Source organism: Trichoplusia ni, chromosome 23, assembly GCF_003590095.1.
Source record: "Trichoplusia ni isolate ovarian cell line Hi5 chromosome 23, tn1, whole genome shotgun sequence".
Lineage (NCBI taxonomy): Eukaryota > Metazoa > Arthropoda > Insecta > Lepidoptera > Noctuidae > Trichoplusia > Trichoplusia ni.
Window position 1 is genome coordinate 2,634,414 of NC_039500.1, and position 15,412 is coordinate 2,649,825.

General features: G+C 34.2%; 2 protein-coding genes across 2 annotated transcripts; both read right to left on the reverse strand.

The window, feature by feature from the left end:
- Window positions 1-4,644: 4,644 nt before the first annotated feature.
- LOC113504844 (zinc carboxypeptidase-like) lies at window positions 4,645-7,635 on the reverse strand. Its single transcript, XM_026887323.1, has 6 exons — window positions 7,256-7,635; window positions 6,583-6,973; window positions 6,343-6,427; window positions 5,811-6,013; window positions 5,480-5,564; window positions 4,645-4,974 (listed from the first exon to the last, which is right to left on the reverse strand). The coding sequence occupies exons 1-6, from the start codon at window positions 7,543-7,545 to the stop codon at window positions 4,709-4,711; spliced, it is 1,320 nt and encodes a 439-aa protein (XP_026743124.1). The 5' UTR covers window positions 7,546-7,635; the 3' UTR covers window positions 4,645-4,708.
- Window positions 7,636-8,768: 1,133 nt separating this feature from the next.
- On the reverse strand, window positions 8,769-14,646 carry LOC113504726 (zinc carboxypeptidase-like). The gene is made up of 6 exons (XM_026887143.1): window positions 14,279-14,646; window positions 13,469-13,859; window positions 13,172-13,256; window positions 9,628-9,830; window positions 9,320-9,404; window positions 8,769-9,086 (listed from the first exon to the last, which is right to left on the reverse strand). Exons 1-6 carry the CDS (start codon window positions 14,566-14,568, stop codon window positions 8,821-8,823), a joined length of 1,320 nt encoding a protein of 439 aa, XP_026742944.1. The 5' UTR covers window positions 14,569-14,646; the 3' UTR covers window positions 8,769-8,820.
- Window positions 14,647-15,412: the final 766 nt, after the last annotated feature.

Consider the following 15,412-nt stretch of genomic DNA (forward strand, 5'->3'; position numbering starts at 1 on the left):
TTTTGAGGATAAAAATTCGTGTCTCTGTTAGTTAGTTTCCGGCGATCCCGATGAGTAAACCGTTATTAAATAAATAAATATAAATTGATAAAATTTTAATTTGGTGATATTTTTAAAATAATATCTTTGTCTAAACGTGGACGATATGTTAAAAAACGTATATCTTGTTAGTTTACTTACTATTTAGGTACATCATAAAAGTGGTAATCATAATCCACCTGATGTGGACGCCTAATGCTTGTGCTGCAAATTCAATTTGAATAATCATAATCTTTGTCTTGCAAGGTGACAGACAAACATGTGTGATAAGACAAACCCATGCTTAATGTAAGTAAATTAGATTAGATCTTGAAACAAAATGAATTGACAAATGAGTAAATTATTTGAATTAACCCAAAAAAAGCATCCACAAATAAAACAAATTGGAGGAAATAACTACTGACAACTGCACATCGAATCTATATACTTTATCGATATTAAAATAACTCGTCAAACATCCCCAAAAAAAAAGTAATTCATCGATGCATTCAAACAAACAGTCTAACAATAGGTTTATTTCAAACATAGTAGTTCCGAATCAAAGGGTGACCGAAGCTATTAACAATTATCAGAATAACATCTCTGTTTTATGATGAGTCAGCACATCACACCAATACATCTGCCTAAAGTTAACAGGTTACAAAGAAGAATGAAATTGAACTTTGTGTCGTTAAAGTTAAAGTTCTATTTAGGCTGTATGGGGAGACACCATTAGAATAATAAAGAGATATGGTTTTAGTCTTTGTTGTGTTATCTATGTATTGTTATTAAACTTGTAATGGCTTTTTTTTCTGAAACATAAAAAATTGTGAAATGATATTTCAGAAAAATAACCAAGTCTGTCGATCTGACTACCAATTTCAAGCTATCACTGATAATAATTCGATGGATGTATTAATTTATGAGAATTTTTCTTTAAATTGATCAGCTACAGTTCCCCAAAAAACATGACAAGAGTGTTCATCGAAAACAATTGACTTGAATTGACTTTCCAAAATTTGATATGGTTCTAAAGTTGTAGTATCAAACCGAACCAAGATCGAGTAGCAATTCAGTATTCTCAACGTCATCAGTAATTGTCGATCGAAAGAAGTTCCAACACGTGCCACTACACGAATTCGATCCAGTGTCGGGACCAAAACATAAACTCGATCTCAATTCGATGGAAGCACAACTCGATTCGGTCTCAATCGTTGTGGAGAAATTTCAAGTTACTTCAGTCATCTTTACGTTACGTAGCCCGCAGACTACTTGTTCTTTTACGCCACCGTCACATAAATCATAAACAACAAATTAATTTATTTGTAAACCCATTTTCACTACAAAAAACCTAACCTACTAACAGCAAACCCATAAAGCTTGGCAACGAAAAACAAACAAGGTTCAGCTGAAAACAAAGTAGAAATTCAATTTGTGTCGCCGACAAAAACTGGTCAAACGTACATACGTACTCGTAGTTCCATATTTGGGGCGTACCCACAAACAAAGCAACAATAAAATATGTAGCTTATACATAGGAGGAAATTTATCGGAAACCGCGGTACGGGGAATGGTCGCATGCATGTCGAAACATGCATTCGATTGGGCCTTAACACTTGTTAGTCACGATTTCACAGGTTCTAGTGAGGTGTTAACGAGGCTATATGCTGCTATTGAGACTGAGTTAGTACAAATATGAATTGTTATGGGATGCTTTTCACTGGCTGGGTTAGGTAAATCAGTGTTAGGGGATTTTCTTTGAGCCCGATTTTCATAAGCACCGGATCTACATGATTCTGTAGTTGTCACACTGCCTGCCGTGACGTCTTCTAATCGGTTGGTCTGATCACCTCCTTCCCTCTAAATATAGGGGTGGTGATGGCTGGCCCTTGGTAATACCTTTATTTCATAGTGGTTTACAGCGACTTAAAATGTATTCTTCCATTTAAGTTCCTAAATACTTCATATTAATTATATTACATTACACTTAGGAAGTGGTGGAGGGTGGGCGAATCTGTCTGCAGTACAATATAATTTGACATTCAAAAAGTGTTATTTAGTAGGATCATTTTTATTATGTATTTGATTTTGATTTAGACTACTACGGTCTTACTTAAAATGGTCATGAGTTCAATTTTTCTTAGGCTCTACTCAAAACCTTTCCCGATGAAAACCTCAAAAAAGATGGTTGGATAACCAGACTTCGTTCTTCCTTCGTTCAGACAAATAAGGTTGAAGAAGTAGTTAGTGAAGGTATAATAGCGCCTCAAAATATTAACACAGATTCTTCTCTTTACTTACTATCCAGTGATATGGCTATTTAGAAAAATACCAATCTCCATTATCTTGCCTTCAATATCATAGACTTTAGTTTTCTGTGTACAACTTTTATCGATGAAGAGTTTTCCACCCAGAATCATTGCACACCAAAACTGTACGGGAAACATTTTCAGAAATTCTCGTCAACAAAAGTGTTCAAATAAAGACACAAGCCTTTTGAGTTACGCTCTGCAATTCTTAGAAATCAAAGAACGTCATCTAAGACTTCAGTAGCTCTAGATGAAGTTATTAGCATACATACGTATGTTTCCCGTTATGAAGTTTAAAAAATCCTTGAGTGACTTATTTTAGAGTTTAGTTTTACTTATCGTATGTGACCTCATCTATCCACAAGAAGTAAGCTTATCCTATATTATTTGTGAAAATATTTTCTTGTCTTACAATATTGAAATACACTACCATATACTACAAAATTCATTTGCCACACGTACTGAATAAGTAATTCTTCAAGAGAAACTAATTTCATAAAATTACTATCATAATTACAAATCGCTGGCAACAAATAAAATTATTTCACCAAAACCGATGGTAACGCTACAAAAACGACCGCAACAACCGAAATACCACTTCGGTACATCCATATAAAGTTCAATTTCGACCGACTGACCAACCGTTTGAATTTCACACATCAAAAATTCTAGAAATACGAACGAGCCCACGCAACGGTGAAAATAATTAATTTCTACCAAATCCATTACTGGTGAGTGCTTCTCCATGAAACTGTTGGGTTAACAATAACTCGTCGCTCTTTAATAATCATAGTGCCATTTTGGGGCTTTGTTTATTTTTAATGCGGTACTATAAATGACAAATATTGCGTATTAATGTATTCGATGCATCGATGTGTATTTATGAGTTATTTGCAAATGCTTGGTTCGGGTATGTATTTGGGTCAGTATTAATGGACACTATTATTATGGTAATCGAGTTGTTGTTGTTATAGCTGATTATATTTTTGGAAAAGATCTAACAGAAAACCCGAAATCAGGATGGTCCTCAGTGCAGCAGTGATGCTAGATAAATATCCGAAATCCTATTCTTGTTTGAAAATTCTGTACTACGAAAAAAAAATCGAGAAGAGGTTTTGTAAAATTCATTTTCAAAGATTTCATTTCAGTAAAATTCATATTTTCTCCGTTCAAAAGTTTTAATTTACTAAACTATGCAGTAACGATTTTCTCCAAAGAGAATTCCAAATGTATTACATTTTACTTGTGTAGGTAACCCGCTATAAGCTTATAAATTTATCCACACAAAGGTTGAAGGCATCCCAGTGTACATCCTAGTGGCTTCGGGCATGGGGCTCAAAGAGCTAGATCGCGATAACGCGGGAAAGACGTGGTTCCGCACACGTTTATGTAACAGTGAATAAGTTGAGTAATTTTTTTGTGTATCTTTGCATTTTTTTCTCAATTTTAAATGGAAACCAAGCATGAATGGTTTAAGATCTGAAATCTGTTCTTTTCCTATTCTGACCTCAAATCTTTTGAAACCTTACCTTAATTATTTATTGTAGCTTAGCAGATTAATAAAAAAATGTACGTCTGCACTCGGATAGTACCACGCCATCAACATTTTTATTTCAATAAATGACTTCAAAAATATTTCATATGATCTTGACTACATCTCGCATAGAGCGATCCAAACTAGCTGACCGCGCTCTCATATAGCCTAATGGCTGGCGGCTAAATCTTCACATGGTGTTTTACAGTCTGAGTCAATAGAAGCCTGTACTCGCTTTAATCGTAAAAGTAGTTCTTCATTTGTTCAAAACCTTGCCTTCAGAATAAATAACGAAAGAGGTTTTGGATTTAGTAACATCAGATTAGCATATTCTTAGTAAGGGTTAGAAAAACAGACTTAAAACTAGACCAGAATTTACTAAACATGGAAAATTTAGACAATAGTGACTAATGATGAAGGTCACCTTGATCCTAGCCTTTCTTGCAAGTTTGTGGGGTCCTTCCAGTCTAACCGGGTGCAGCTAATTACCAGTGTTTTATGAAGAACGACTGCCTGTATGTAACACGATGTGTATTTGTGTGTAATACGATTATGTGCGTAACACGATATCACTTATTACTAGTTGTCGGACTTTCTAGCTTCTTACTACCCGTTACGACTGTCAAAGATAGATATATATGTATATAGCCGGGACCCATAATTTTCCTTGCCTTCCAAAATTCAGAGGAACTCGTTATCACGACGATGGTCACCTCTCAACGGACTGACTGTGATCGTCAACTGGACTGGCTTTTAGTGAAGATGACAAACAAAAAAGAAACATCAAAAGTAAAAAAGTCGTTTATTTTCGAATCTATAAAATAATCCTTAGCATGAAATCTTTGAATCAATTGTACAGCCACTTGGCTAATAAGGCCATTAGAATAACACTCAATGAAGCTCTGACTTCGAATCCACCGCTCATGTACCCGAATCTCCTGGCTTGCAGAATCATATCCAATAGGGAATCCATGACTTCTAGATTATTCGGCATAATCTCTGAAGGAGGGAGAACGAAGCCCTCGGTACCATTGTCACGAAGCTCATAGCAGTAGACCAAAGGGACTTTAAGGGTTTCTTTGACCCAGTCTATGCTTCCTCCAGTTGCCTTATCTGAAAGCAAACGTTGATAATTGATTAGAACAAAGTAACGTAAATACGGTTAATTGCGAGTCAGATTCCCGATACTGAAAATAAGTTAAAGAAAAATAAATGCAACGACAATTGTCTACATAAATAATTTAAAGAACCCCTTATATGTATAAAGCTGTTTAGCTTTCTTTATAATTTAGGTTTAATGTATTCATCAATACAAATCAAACGATCCCAAATAAGATAGGGCTGTGTGACTGAATTTCAATACCTATTTGCCTGCTGGAGCACCTAACTGGTCTATATAAAGTTAGTATTTTCATCTCAATGTGAAAAACCAGTTAAAAATAATAAAGACGTAAACCGCTTATAAAGTATTGAAAAAAAGTAGTATGTACTTTTGTGTACGTGCCCCAGATCTTTGCGAATGCTTCGTTTTCAATGATTGTACCAACTTGAGAAGCCATGATTGTGTACTAGGTATTGAAATGAAATCACACATTCAAGAAGTTACGGAATAACTTACAAATGGCTTCCGCAATATTTCCAGTTTTGTATTGAGTTCCAAATCTTACGGAGAGAGCCCCCATCGCTCGTCTTCCGATCGCCATCTGTAATTGACATGACATTTTAAATTAATGCAAATAAATAATGTCACCACATTTTGTGGTAGGTAAAAAAAAAAAAAAAGGTATTCACTAACTAAAGATTGATGATAAGATTTTTTTTAATGTATGTAATTTCTTTACATATATTATACGGGTGACGGGCTCCCTTTTCCGCACGTAGGCGCCAAGTCGGCCCATTGTGTGAAAAAACATCATTATTCTCTAGAAATTAAATAGAAATAAACTTACAGAATCATTATAATTGGCGAGTGGTTCCGTTGTATTTCCAAAAGGCAACAGGAGCAGATGTCCATAGGAATGGAATGACAGATACAGATCGATCTTGTCACCAATAGATGCTAAATAAGTTGATAGAGTTCTGGTCTCCGGCTCGGAGAATGGTCCGTGACCAGCGTAGTCATCTCGTGTTTCATCACTGCTAGCACCAACAACTGAAAAATAAATGGTTAAAAATTCACTATCTAATCGGAACTGGCATAAATAAAATTTTCGCATTCCTCGCGACGCTGAGGGATCCTTTTAAATGAGACAAAAAAACACAAATTTGCAAAAGCTTTAACTTTTGACCTTGACAAATCGATTTTTATTTTTAGAAATATAATACCTATACATTTTTTTACCGACTGGCTGTATCAGTTCATAAAATAAAACCTGGTGACAGACGGATTAACAAACAGCGGTGCTTTATTAATAAGGTTCTTTTTTACTCTTTTGGATAAAAATACAGTACTTTCCTTAAAATTAATAAAAGACGCATTACCTAGCCAGTTGTTATTCCAGTTTCTGTTCAAATCGACGCCAAAAGTATCTCTGACAGGACGTCTGTTCTTTCGCCACATTCGGAACTAAAACATAATCATCTATTTCATATTTTGAAACAAAACATTTGCGTATATCAATCAATGTAAGACACAATCTTGAACCTTACTTAGAGTTTGCATGAAGACTAAAATTTTAGTATCGTAATATAGCGTATAACGTAATATAGTAAAGGACTTACCGTGCTGTGACTGTAGACATAACCATCAGGATTTGTAACAGGGAAGATATACCAATCAAAATCTCTTGCCGCTGCTACAGTCTCCTCATTATCACTGGTAAGCAGCTCATTAGTGATGTAAGTAACAGTTGCTGGTGATATCCATTCTCGAGCATGAATACCGCCTTCCAAAAATATTATTCTTCTTCCTGTACCGTGGGATATCTTCACGCCTTTTATTTGCCTTCCTTCAAAGGTGGTGCCGCCGATAATAATAGTGACAATGCTAGGGTATTCTTTAGCTAGATCATCCATCCAGGCGTAGATTGCGTCTAAGTCATAGTAGGAATCCCAGCCCATGGTTGTTAAATCGCTTCTCACGTATGGCTTTACTGCTTCTCGGTCGATAGCACTGTAAATTATATTTCAATTTTGATAAATCTTTATTACGATTCGCAGTTCTGCTTGTAATTCACATTTGTACTTGTGTTTTTCCACGCATTTATTTGACTTGTTTCAACAAGCCAAAGATACAGTCATATTAATTACTCTACATAGTATTATATAGATTTTAGCACGAATTTACTGAAGCTGTGAGCTCTTAACATACTCTGCTCTGCTCTGAAAAATACTGGTAATATAGGCAATCTCGTAGAATTAAAAAAAAAAATGAAAATAAGTAAAAAATACTCACTCTTGAAGATTAAACTGTGGTATTTCGTAATCTATATCATGAGCTACCAAAAACGTCTCGAGATCATTTCTATGCTCAGGACTGGATAACACATTCACAAACTCAGCAAACGGTCCAGGGACCGTCCAAAAATCAAATCTGTTATCACTTTCATATAAACCTTGCAAAAACTTTATTTCCCCCAAATTTTTCGGCAAAATCTTATACAAGGCGTAGTTGTCAAAACGAAATTTTTCACCAAAAATACTAGGCACGGTCAAAATTAGTCCTAATAATATAAATTTCGACATAATTGATTCGTAATCACTTATTAATTATGCCAAAGGAAATGAAATAAATATCAACTGTCCAGACGCAACGATCAATGTGTGTAACATAAATCTAAATGCTGATAGTGTAGTAAATAACTCTCAAGTGCTTAACAGTTATTAAAGATAAAATGATAAGTGGAAACGAAATCGATGATAACGATAACTGTAAAATTAATGTCATGAATGCTGATGTCCTAAGTACTACGCATTCTTATTTCAGGCTATCGGTAGATGAAGATATGATATGCAGTAAAAGATTAAGATGTAAAGTCATATCCAATTAGGTTAATGCCAAAAATTTTGATAAGAAAAAAAAATGTCTGTCGCTTCCGAATGGTTTTCTCCTTTAAAAACTAAGCACGATTAATGGGTTGAGTATGCTTTAATATAGGCAAAAACAAACGAATAAAATTAAAAAAAACTTTTTTATGTGTTCAATAAAAATCAAATATATGCATCACTGGCTATAAACACTGGAAGAAATTTCTGTTGAAATAAGCTGTGCCTATGTACTATGTGTTCTATCTTTCTTCTTTTCTGTACTCTGGGTGTGTATCTGTGTACATGAACTATTAAATAAAATAAAATAAAATAAATAAATAAAAATAAACACTGCCAATAGCATCAAAAACCACGATAAAAGTATTATGCCATTAATCTCGCAAATATAACTAATGCCTGTAACATGAACTCAAAACAAGACTGCAGTTATTGTGAAAGCAAGACGGGACACTGCATTGAGCGTAGAACCATCTCCCATCCACACAGCTTCAATCCTCTAAAGAGAACAGGTAGTATAAAACTGAAGTATTTTATACACCCACTTATAACTGGAAACCAAGGCATCTGAAGCTGAACAATAAATTTCCTGATAGCATACGTAATATCCAAAGAAATAAAACAGCATTAATGGGTTCTTCAAGTTTTGAGTTGTTTATACGATTCGTGACCTTCTCGTATATAGAGTTGTAAATACTTAGAGGTCGAGAGAATAAAATTCAGGGTATGTTAAATAGCTCTTGTTTATTGACATGGCGAGTTCTGGCGGCGCTAATTGGATTCTGCCACATTTCATTGATATTACGGCCGTCAATAATACGATTTTGATTGATTTATATCATGATAACAACTCAACACTTCTTTATATTTATTCTGATTGATTGAGTTTCGTACTTTGTATTGGACGTTGAATGAAACATCTGTCACAGTATCAACATGTTTATTTCTAGACTGTTATTTATCCTCCCGTTAATTCTAGAACAAAAATTTAGCTAGCACCGCAAAAATAATGAAAATCGAAACTTTTTGAGTCACAGCAGCGTTCACGTTCATATATCCGAATCTCTTTGCTTGGAGGATCATTTCTACGATGGAATCCATGGTTTCTTCTGCTGTTGGTAAGATTTGGTCTGGAGGCAACAGATGGCCATAGGTACCACGGTCTCGTAATTCATAGCAGTAAACTAGAGGGACATGGAGACGTTCCTTAACCCAATCTATACTTGTTCCAGTTGCGAAGTCTGTAATTATTATAAAATTAACATTAAATGAAATATTTGATGCCACATTTGCAATTATGCTATCTCCCGTAATCAGGATTGCCATAGACCTACTATTAACAAAAATAAGCACCTATATCAATTTTTTTTCCGGGGGGGTAAGTTGGGGTAAGTTGTTGATTTAGGCTTTAGTGACAGAAGAATTTATCAGTATAAAAGAAGAAAAAGAGAAAAGGGCTGAAAAAACTACTTACAAATAGCTTCAGCAATATTTCCAATGGTGTAAGGTGTCCTATATCTCACTGACAATGCTCCCATTGCTCGTATGCCGATTTTCATCTAAAACAAAGTTCGTTTATTTATTTTAACTAGAGATGAGAATATAAATCTTCTTTTCTTTTCTTTGGATCAATTGAAAGCGTCGAAATTATCTATCAAAACCATTAAAGCCTGATCAATAACGACGTCGACTGATTTGTCTGGACTGGCTAGTTACATGCAGATTATGACACAAAATTTATTTGTTATTATGTTAGTACACACATGTTTCTTCAATACTTACAGCATCATCATAATTTGACAGTGGTTCCGTTGTATTCCCAAACGGCAGCAGAAGAATTTGTCCAGAAGAATGGAAGGACAAATACAAGTCGATCTTATCAGCCATGTTCATGATGTATGTTGACAATGTCCTCGTTTCTATCTCCGAGAAGGGTCCTGGTCCAGCGAAGACGTCGGATGCCACGTTAGTGCTCACACTTTCCTCTGGAAATTAAAAGGAGAAAATAAAATTGAGGTGACGATTGCACTTCCATATAATTTGAAACTAAAAAAAATGCTGTGAAGGCTATTTGTAATTAAATAAATTAACGATAAAGCCACTGTTACGTTTAAAGAGATCCCAGGTTTCTCTGATCTCTGTCTCAAGTTTATTTTTTTCTATTAAATGTATGTTTTTATTTTAGACTAGCTGTTGCCAGGTAGCTGCTCCACCCACTTTAAACCAATAATGATTCCACAGGAAAATAAAATCAGGATAAAGACTATCTTATACGCTAATCCAGGTTATAAATTATCTGTGTACCAAATTGCATCCTAGTAATTTTTGTGGTTTTTGCATAAGAGAGTATCAAACATCCATCATTTACAAACATACCATTAATAACATCACATAACATCACATTAATAATATTAGTAAAAAGAAATCGTTTTGAGAGATAAGGCATTAATTGGTTAGATTTTATGGATCGCTGCAAGGAGTTCAATTCAAATCTTCAAAACGACAAATCTATTCAAACAATATTATGTACATTTTTTATCAACTAAGGAGTGACGTGAAAATTATCTAGCTGAAAATAATTTCAGAGCAAAAGAACTGAATGATGATCATAAAACCGTATTTTTATATATTCTGGCCATATGCTAAAAAGAGCACTTTAAGATCATTAGCAGAGCGCAATATATTTTCGTACATTCTAGAAAATTGCCCATTTATATTTTGATCTAGTACAAAAAATTGCAAGTCAGGCTAGTCGTATTATTCATTTCTAATGTGCCTACTTTATTGTAGGAATATTTATTGATGTGATTCAAAACTAATGTATGATATTTCGCTTTCAAGTGATTTTCACACTCAAAAAGATTGGATGTAAATCCCAACTAATATTATAAATGCGAAAGTAACTCTGTCTGTCCGTCTGTTACGCTTTCACGTCTAAACCACTGAACTGATTTTAATGAAATTCGGTACAGAGATAGAGTTGACCTTGAGAAAGGGATAGTTTTTATCCCGGACTTTTGAAGAGTTCTCTTGGAAACGCGATATAACCGACCTCGACGCGGGCGAAGCCGCGGGCTCAAAGTTTCATGAAAAGTAATGTATAAATTGATACTTTGAATATTAATTAGGGTTTTATACACAAAATTGAATGCTATTACTAAGGCTCAGACATACGTCAACCTGTCCGTTAATTATCAGTACCTGATTAGATGACATATTAATAAAGCCGCTGAAACAACAAATGACAAAAATAAAATCAGGGCTAAGAACGGTTTTTTATTGTTTTCCTTTCTTCTTTATTATATGAGGGCATTATGAGACAGACTCGATCATTTTGGATCTTAGATCGATCCCCGTGTAGACAAGCATTTTTGCAATCCACGAATCCTTTTATGTGTCTGGGTGTATTTGCGTTGCTTTTTAAATGTTAGATAAACGCCCTATTGCTTTTTTAATTAAAAATATTATTTTAACATATTAAGTAATAGATAAATTAATTTACTGTTTATAAATAAAAGCTTGCGCGTGTTTATGATATATCAGAATTGTTAGACAGCTGATTACATATATTATAACGACAGTACGGATAATGATAGTTATCAATATAGTAATCTCTTTATCGCAACGAATTTCGGAAAGTACGAAATATTAATAAATCATTAGCATCGCGATAAATAGTAAGTATTTTCAATTGGACTAAGTATCTGTATTTAATTATACCTAGTTACGTACTCTTTGCTACTATTTATGTCTGTGACGTAGATTTCATATAAGCACGAGTTTAACTAGCGTCACAACTACGTCAGCTCGTGAAACAATTTGTCTCTAATGTTTGTACAAGAAGAGCGATCCTGATGAAATACTGAGTTGTTATTATTAAAATAAATTTAATATTATTATATTCCTTTGATTTTTTTTACAACATTGTAGGTGAAAAGCATTTTAAACTATTTCTTTATAATAGTTTACACATTTTCTTACTAGATGGCGTTTACGTTGCTATAGAAGGCACAATGGTTTTTTTTGGGTTTAAACATTAAGAAAGTGGTTTCTTAGATTTACGCGAATGTTAGACATTGAAAAGAAACTACTTTTACGGATTTTATCGCGGTTTAATGTTTGATTTTAGTTCCCGACGTTTCGACACCTTTGCAGGTATCATGGTCACGGGCAGACTGTCTGTAGTTTCATTTCAACACATTAAGAAACTTATTTCGGGGGCTTATACATACTTGTTTTGCGGGGGGTATCACAAATATACAAATCACATGCACGTAGTCACCCAGACTTAGAACTATCTTTCGTGGATCACACAAATGCTTGATCGACCTTGCGACACGTCGCACTCGGTGTGTATAGCGCGGTGACAGCGAGCGCATAAACTATTAACCTATACGGCTTAGCAGAATACAAATGAAGATTTTCTTTTGATATTCATGTAAGTTATTTGCACCTAAGTGTTGATATCTTAGAAATTTCATTTTGTAATAATCATGAGCTGTGCAATAAATAATACTGCGATAGCGTCCCTGCGTCACTATTCACTATGAGTATGTAAATATTTCAAAGTAAATAGGTAATAAATGCTCGAGTTGATTAGGTATTCCACCAAAAGTAAACAATTTTTATTTGTTTTATCTTGCGGATGGGAAATCATCAAATTAATCCGCCGGCTTTGGGTTGAGTATAAGTGAGAGTCAGACTTTATCTGACTAAAATCGACACACGTTTCTTTTTGCGGCCTATTTTCATACTTAGAAAATTTTGTCGTTTTTTTTATTTATAGAACGCGCTTATTTTTTTGCTTTCATGATACCATTCAGATGATTTTAAATTATATGATTGATTGATTAAGACAACAAAAAGTATGCAAGCAATTTCAAAGCTATGGAAATAAATTTTGTGTAAAATGTTATCAACATACGCTAATTATAAATATGTTAGTACTTATCGGATCGTCTGCACGTGCCGACAAAACTAAACTCATCAAGTATCAGAAAGTTGCTTTGCCTCGTGTTCGAATATCCTAAAAAAATCAAACTACGCTCCATTTGTTTATACTAAAAAAACATTCCAAATGTTCCAAGGTTTCTATATTATGGAAAATCTAAATCTTGGTGTATCTTTTTGTACTAATAAATATTTCAAATGACTGATTTATTTCAGTGCTATACTTGATTTACGATTGTTTTTAACTGCGTTTTCTTTTTGAACAGTTTGTTGGCAAAATGAATACAAAGATTGCTCCGAATGTGACTAAAATTGGTCAAATCAGGATCCCGATTGAACAAACCTTTATTTTTAATTACTAATTATCATAACTTACTTAACCAGTTGTCATTCCAGTTTCTGTTAAGGTCCACTCCAAAACCAGTGCCGTATGGTTTCCTGTTTTTGCGCCACAAACGGAACTGAAATAAGGTAAGATATTATTTTTAGACAACACCCGAAGTAATCCTTTAATCTTCGAATCAAAGAGGTTTTATAATCATTCAATTCACATGCAAAAAGACTCTTCGATTTAGGATAACATTTCATAATACACGAAAGCTTGTATAATGCGGGCATCGAACACACGACACATTGTGCAGTGGACACTCGCCTATGATAAAATGATTCTCACCCCAACATGGCTCCATACATATCCATCAGGGTTTGTAACTGGGAATATATACCAATCGTAATCCCTAGCTACAGCCTTAATTTCTTCATCACTACTTGTAAGAAGCTCATTGGTAATAAAATTAACTGTAGCAGGTGCGATCCACTCCCTAGCGTGTATCCCACTTTCAATGAAAACTGCTCGTTTGCCAGGCCCATGGGAAATTTTAACTCCTTTAATATCACGGCCTTCATATGTTTTTCCTCCAACTATTATAGTGACTATGTCAGGGTAAGCTTTAGCTAGGTCATCTAGCCAATCGTATATTTCTTCTAATGGATAATAGGCGTCCCATTTCATACTTTTAATATTGTTTCTATTGTAAGGCTTCCTTGACTCGCTGTCTATTATTCTGTAAAAATATCATGAAAAAATTTAAGTCGTTTCTTAGTTCGAGACACATGGTAATTTTTTTATTATTGTTACGATTGATTTGTGATTTATTCAATACATATTAATAATAAGACAACCAGGAATTTTTGTATCAATAGTAGTGCTAAGAAAGGTAGCAAGGACAAAATTTATCGGTTTTAAGATTTTTTTACTAACTTGGGCTTATGGTTAATATGAAGCTGCAAGAAAATTGGTTTGATATTGATCAATTAAAGAAAATGGACCAGGGATCCCAAACTATATAAGGATAACAACTACTTAAAATGGTTTTAACTCACGTGTATCAATATTTTTTTTCGGATTTTTATTATGGAATTGTTTTATTCAATCTATAGGCCAGAGCAACAAGCAAAATTGTAAACATTATTATCAACTTACTCTTGAACATTTGGGAGGGTAACCACGAAATCAATTCCAGTTTTATTCAAAAACGTTTCCAGGTCATTCCTCATTTCAGGCTTTGACATAATATTGATGTAATCAGCCGTCGGAACAGGGTCGTCCCAGAAATCATATTCAGGGGACGCATGTTGCAAATCACCAAGAACTTTTATCTGATCCAAATTTTTTGGGAGCACTTTGTAAAGAGAGTAGTTGTCGAAACGAAATTTCTCACTAGAAACCGATATAAAAAATAACGTTATAATAGGAGATAATTTTAATAACATATTTGTTGCCTATTTCGATACTGGTCTTGAAGATATGCAAGTGAACAATAAAAGTGTATCGCAGTGTAAAGTGATATAGAGTAGGTACTAAAGTTTTATGGATACTTGGCTGAGTACATTTCAATGTTCCTCAATCAATATGTCATGAAATTTTATCTATTACTCTAGCCACTTCTGATAGCGGTTCAAAGATTATTTCAAGAAGGATTAAAGGCTAGTTATGGAGTAACTGGTATCTGGATTGGCAAGAAATGCGCAAAGTAATGCTGAAAAATGAAAGCGTCAAAATTTTAACTAAGAGTAGCTAAGTGGATCTATTTTAACCCTACATATATCTGGTTCTTATTCTGGCACACTTTGTACAATTTAGTTATACGAAGGTACGTCTTCTGGTATCTCATTTTGTCCTACTAAAATCACCTGATTGCATCCTTGACCTTTACGAAACTTATAAGTTACTTGGCCATGCTCTGCGCTTTCACTACCAAAACCAAGATTTTCGAGATTCTTTATTTTAAGCTCATCAACAAAATACTGTATTGGATAATAAGCTGCTAGTGCTTGATGTGATTACTGAAGTTTTTCTTAAAGCTTAGCAAATCTTCTCTTCAATAAAATCTGTATTTTCATATTCCGTTCATAATATTTGTAACAAACAAACAAATAGGTAGGTAGTCTATAAAATGAAGCAAAAAACTTATCATTTGCCTATCTTTATGGTAAGATCAATGAGTTTTATTGCGGCCATTTTGTTTATCGCGTTTCATCAGTTTAAGGCAATATTGATAATTTGATTGTTGGCCTCAAGAGCGACTTTGGGTCATAATACTAATTAATCTCGTAT